This window comes from Stomoxys calcitrans, chromosome 1 (genome assembly GCF_963082655.1).
Source record: "Stomoxys calcitrans chromosome 1, idStoCalc2.1, whole genome shotgun sequence".
Lineage (NCBI taxonomy): Eukaryota > Metazoa > Arthropoda > Insecta > Diptera > Muscidae > Stomoxys > Stomoxys calcitrans.
In genome coordinates this window covers 165223558-165229964 of record NC_081552.1, presented here as the reverse complement: position 1 = coordinate 165229964, position 6407 = coordinate 165223558, and the positions used below count along the sequence as shown (strand labels likewise).

The 6407-nt window shown below is 38.9% G+C and overlaps 1 protein-coding gene across 4 annotated transcripts in view; it reads right to left on the bottom strand.

Annotated features, from left to right (window-relative positions):
• Window positions 1–6407, bottom strand: part of LOC106091595 (uncharacterized) — a 1079098-nt gene that overhangs the window by 70553 nt on the left and 1002138 nt on the right. For all 4 annotated transcript variants that reach the window (XM_059363025.1, XM_059363031.1, XM_059363034.1 and 1 more), the window contains one exon: window positions 373–548. In XM_059363025.1, coding sequence (XP_059219008.1) covers window positions 373–548 — 176 coding nt within the window. The remainder of the gene's footprint in view (window positions 1–372; window positions 549–6407) is intronic.

The window sequence follows — 6407 nt, the reverse complement described above, 5'->3', positions numbered from 1 at the left end:
TCCATCTAAGATTTGAAATTTTGAAAATAGCACTCGTACGTTAAGCTACATTGTTACAGCTATTTAAAATTCGATTTCAAAGAAATTAGCATAAACAAACATTTGGCAACTGCTGCCAAATACAACAAACTTTATACAGCAACAGCAAAAAATTAATTTCTCCCTTGCACTGAATCAGCCAATGGCCTGCGATTCACCCACCCCTTTCAAAGTTATTGCACAGAACACATTCTGGCCGGGTAAACTGGTATGGATGGGTTGGGCAGACAAGCATAAACTGAAAAAGTGTCGAGAAAAAATATGTTTGCAATTCAAATTGGAAGTAGAAAAAACAGAGAAAAAAAGGAACAAAAAAATCAAAAAAGAACTTACTTGGCAAACCAGGATCCATCGTTGCTGGTAAAGCGATCCACAAAATTGTGCAAAGAAATCGCTGATATATCACTCAGGGCATAGTAATGTGTAAGATTGTATTCTGGCACCCAGTTAGGCTCCCCCAGGGTGTTCGCCGTCTGCAAATCCATGTAGTACTGGGTGTAGTCCAAAACCTATAATTATGCAAAAATACGTTGCTTTAAGGCCTCTACCAAAACCGTAACATTTCATTATTCTTTCGACCCGTAAGTAGGTGTTTGTGGAAGACTATTTCTGACTCTGTGTGTGTGAATGTGTGTGGAGGTGTGTATGGGTGTGATGGCCGACAGCACAGTCCTTCGTTATGGTCAAGTGTTGAGTTGAATGAAAGAGTTTTAAGAGGCAATGTTGTTGGTTGTTCTCGTGAGTAAGTAGAAAGATAACTGCAAACACTAGCACAAATTGCGGAAGCAAAAAAAAAACTGACTTTTTATGAATCACATGAAATATAGAATGTCAAGTCACACACTTACCAACATCGATATTTTTAAATATAAACAATTTAAAGGTTCATGGAAATGGGTATTCGACAATTTCTCGGAGTTTACTTACATATGTACGTATACATTAATCGAAGAGTGTTTTACGTAATTACTTTTAAACCCAATGTGTAGGAATTTAAATAATTTGGTTTTTGTACAATTCCTTTCAATATGGTAAAGGAGGTTTTTTCCTCCTAATTTCACAAGGCTTGTTAATCAGCTTGTTTGTATCGCCAGTATCTACAATATATATGACATTTAAACAGACCATGTATTTAATCCCAATTAACCATATTGAGGTACATAATAGGAATTTTTATTTTCGATTTTGGGTGTCCTTTTGAATGATGTGGTATATTTGCCCTGATTTTTTAGCTATTATCTTTTTTGCCGCACTGGTTTAAACAGCTCACGCACGTTTCGTGTTTTGTTTAACTGTCAAACATCTTCAGTTTGGTCTATTATTTAACCATAAATGGCCTTAAAAACGAACAACGCATGCGAATGATTGAATTTTATTATCAAAATGTGTGAACTGTTAAGAAACTTTATCGCGCGTTTCTTCCATTGAACGACGAAGCTCATTTTTGGCTCAATGGGTACGTAAATAAGCAGAATTATCGATTTTGGAGTGAAGATCAGCCAGAAAAAGTTACAGTTTGGTGAGGTGGCATCATTGCACCGTAATTCTTCAAAGATGTGAATGCTGAGCGCAACCGTGAGATGATATCCAATTTTTTTGCCCAGAATGCATGACATGTGGTTTCAACAAGACGGTGCCACATGCCACACAGCACGCGTAACAACCGACTTATTGAGAGGCGAGTTCGGTGAACATTTTATTTCACGTTCGGGAACGGTCATTTGGCCGCCTAGACTATTTTTGGTGGCTATGTTAAAGCTCATGTCTATACAGGCAAGCCCTCTTCAATTGACGCATTGGAAGTCAACATTGTAGATTTTATTCTCACGAATAACCGGACGAAATGTTGGAAAGAGTATGCCAAAATTGGACTAAGCGGTTGGACCATTTAAGGCGCAGTCACGGTCAATATTTGCATGCATATCGACCGTAAAAGTGTCTGAAGCCCACAAAAGCTTTATTTATTACCCGATTTCGCTAAAATTTAAAACAGTGAGTTGATTTAAGCCTGGTGCCGGTAAGAGCTTTACTTACTACCCGTTTTCGCTGAAATTTAAATGCGTGGATTGATTTAAGCCTCCCGACATTTGATACAAATATGGTTAAGATCGGACTATATATAGATATAGCTACCATAGAGGTCGATCTGCCGGTTAAGAATCTAAGGCTCATTAAGGCTTTATTTATTACCCGATTTCTCTGAAATTTGAACAGTGCGTTGTTTTAACCGATCTGCCGGTTAAGGGTCTGATCCCATTAAAGCTGAATTTATTACCCGATTTCGATGAAATTTGAAACAGTGAGTAACTTTAAGCCTCCCGACGTCCGACCCATGGTTCAGATCGGACAATATAGACCGATATGCCGAGAAAGGGTCTGATGCCCATAAAAGCTTTACTTATTACCCGTTTTCGCTGAAATTTAAATGAGTGAATTGTTTTAAGCCTCCCACCATCTAACCTAAATATGGTAAAGATCGGTCGATCGATGCTGCTTGATATTGAGCGATAGATTTCGACAATTAATCACAATGAGCTCCGCATCAATTGCCATAAGTACTGAATTGTGAATTATGGACTTCCAAGAAAAACAAAACCAAACAAGTAAAAGCGTGCTAAGTTCGGCCGGGCCGAATCTTATATACCCTCCACCATGGATCGCATTTGTCGAGTTCTTTTCCCGGCATCTCTTCTTAGGCAAAAAAGGATATAAGAAAAGAGTTGCTCTGCTATTAAAACGATATCAAGATATGGTCCGGTTCGGACCACAATTAAATTATATGTTGGAGACCTGTGTAAAATTTCAGCCAATTCGTATAAGAATTGCGCCCATTGGGGTTCACGAAGTAAAATAGAGCGAACGATTTATATGGGATCTGTATCGGGCTATAGACCGATTCAGAACATAATAAACACGTTTGTTGATGGTCATGAGAAGATCCGTCGTACAAAATTTCAGCCAAATCGGATAGGAATTGCGCCCTCTAGAAGCTCAAGAAGTCAAATCCCCAGATCTGTTTATATGACAGCTATATCAGGTTATGAACCGATTTCAACCATACTTGGCACAGTTGTTGGATATCATAACGAAATACTTCGTGCAAAAATTCATTCAAATCGGATAAGAATTGTGCCCTCTAGAGGCTTAAGAAGTCAAGACCCAAGATCGGTTTATATGGCAGCTATATCACGTTATGGACCGATTTAAATCATACTTAACACAGTTGTTGGGTATCATAACAAGACACGTCGTGCGAAATTCCATTCCAATCGGATAAGAATTGCGCCCTCCAGAGGGTCAAGAAGTCAAGACCCAAGATCGGTTTATATGGCAGCTATATCAGGTTATGGACCGATTTGAACCATACTTGGCACTGTTGTTGGATATAATAACAAAACACGTCGTGTAAAATTTCATTTCAATCAGATAAGAATTGAGCACTCTAGACGCTCAAGAATTCAAGACCCAAGATCGGTTTATATGGCAACTATATCAGGTTATGAACCGATTTGAACCATACTTGGCACAGTTGTTGGATATCGTAACAAAACACGTCGTGCAAAATTTCATTCTGATCGGATAAGAATTGCGCACGCTAGAGGCTCAAGAAGTCAAGACCCACGATCGGTTTATATGGCAGCTATATCAGGTTATGGACCGATTTGAACTATACTTAGCACAGTTGTTGGATATCATAGCAAAACACGTCATGCAAAATTTCATCCCAATCGGATAAGAATTGTGCCCTCTAGAGGCTCAAGAAGTCAAGACCCAAGATCGGTTTATATGGCAGCTATATCAAAACATGGACCGATATGGCCCATTTACAATACCAACCGACCTACACTAAGAAGAAGTATTTGTGCAAAATTTCAAGCGGCTAGCTTTACTCCTTCGGAAGTTAGCGTGCTTTCGACAGACGGACGGACGGACGGACGGACGGACGGACGGACGGACGGACGGACGGACAGACGGACGGACATGGCTAGATCGACATAAAATGTCACGACGATCAAGAATATATATACTTTATGGGGTCTCAGACGAATATTTCGAGTAGTTACAAACAGAATGACGAAATTAGTATACCCCCCATCTTATGGTGGAGGGTATAAAAATCAAGATCATTTAATTTCAATGATTTTATTTCAAGAATAACATAGCAAACACTTTATACAAGTTTAGCAAGAGTGTGCTGTTTTCAAGAACACTTTGATATGAATCGTCCCATAACCTATAGCTACCATATAAACCTTTCTTAGCTCAACAACGCCATCCAAAATCAAAAGTGGTTCGATAGGCACAATATGGGTGTCAAATAAAACGTATTGCAGACAAGAAAACGAATATCGTACTAAAATTTGGGTCCAAGTACCCAGCGGGCTCCCCAACCCAAAAACTGCTCTAAACAGATATATTCGACATTCATGTCAATATGGGCCTCAAATAAAAATATTTGACTTTAGATTACAAATATGGCATAAAAAATTAGGTACAAGTAATGGGAGGTCGCCCCACCCCCAAGTAGCCCCAAGTACTCCCAAATAGGCATGTTAGCCGACCATGTCTATATGGGACTCAAATGAAAGGTATTTGGAAGTAAATTACGAATATGACATTAACATTTATGTTCAAGTCTGCGCTTTTCCCTCCAAAAATAAGACAAATAGGTTGATTAATCCATTATGACAATGTGGTACTCCAATGAAAGGTATTTGAGAGTAGAAAACGAATTTTATATCCAATTCTGGAGCCATGTGTTTGGAGGTACGCCCTAAAGCACTCCCTAATGTGAACTTAAATTCCGATTATGGCAATATAGAGCTCAAACCAAAGGTATTTGAGAGTAAACATCGTATTTAATATCTATTTTCAGGGCAATGTGCCGGTGGCCGCCCCAGCCCCAAAAACACCCTCCAAACAGTCCATATTTATCGACCATTGCAATATGGGTCTCACATTAAATGGATTTGGGAGTGCAGCACGAATTTTATATTCATATTTGAGTCGAAATGTCTGAGTGCCATCCCTCCCCTAAAAAGCACTTCTCATTACCTTAGTTTTTAAAAACATCAGATCTCGGAGATTGGTATTGGATACAGCTCAAACGAAAGGTGCTTGAGAGAAAAATCGAATTTGATATCTAATTGAAGAGCCATTTGCCCTACCTGAAAACACCTCCCTATCATATAAAAGCTATTCGATTTTTAAATTGATTGACTTTCGGGAAATTGATACTCATTTTCGGGACAAAGTCCCTGGGGTCCACATCATCCACAAATAGAATTTATTTACCGATCATGCCATTATGTGGGGCTCATATAAAATGTATTTGAAATTAGAGCACGACGCGTATATTTACATTAAGGGCCAAGTGTTTCTCTAAACCTGAAACTAAACTCAAAAGAAAGATATTTGGAAGTGGAGTAAAAATTTACCCAGGAACCGATCAATGAAAGCTTATCGATTCAAGTTTAAAATCAATAATAACAAGTAAAAGCGTGCTAAGTTCGGCCGGGCCGAATCTTATATACCCTCCACCATGGATCGGATTTGTCGAGATCTTGCCACTGTACCTGTTTTTAGGCAAACAAAGGATAAAAGAAAATAACTGCAATGTTATTGGAAAAATATCAAGTTATAGAGACCATAATATAAGTCATTGTGTAAAATTTCAGCTAAATCTAGTAAAAATTGCGCACTTTAGGGGCTGAAGAAGTAAAATAGGGAGATCGGTTTATAGGGGAGCTGCATTAGGCTAAAAGCCGATTCATGTCATTTTCGACACGTATGTTAAAGGTCATGAGAGAAGCCGTTGTACAAAATTTCAGCTAAATCGGATAATAACTGCGCCCTCTAGTGGCTTAAGTCAAGACCCCAGATCGGTTTATATGGCAGCTATATCAGATTATAGACCGGTTTGAACCATACTCAGCACAGTTGTTGAGAGTCATAATAAAACACATCATGCAAAATGTCAGCCAAATCGAATAAGAATTGTGCCCTCTAGCGGCTCAAGAAGTCAAGATCCAAGATCGGTTTATATGGCAGCTATACCAAAACGTGGACCGTTATAGCCCATTTGCAATCCCAACTGACCTACACTAATAAAAATTTCAAGTGGCTAGCTTTACTCCTTCGAAAATTAGCGTGCTTTCGACAGACAGACGGACGGACGGACGGACATGGCTAGTTCGACTTAAAATATCATGAAAATATCAAGAATATATATACTTTATGGGGTCTTAGACGAATATTTCGAGGAGTTACAAACAGTTACCGAGGAGTTACCCTCCTATAGTGGAGGGTTTAAAAAAGGACTTTTTTATAGCCGTATTCGAATGGTGTGCCGCAGTTCGATACCTCTA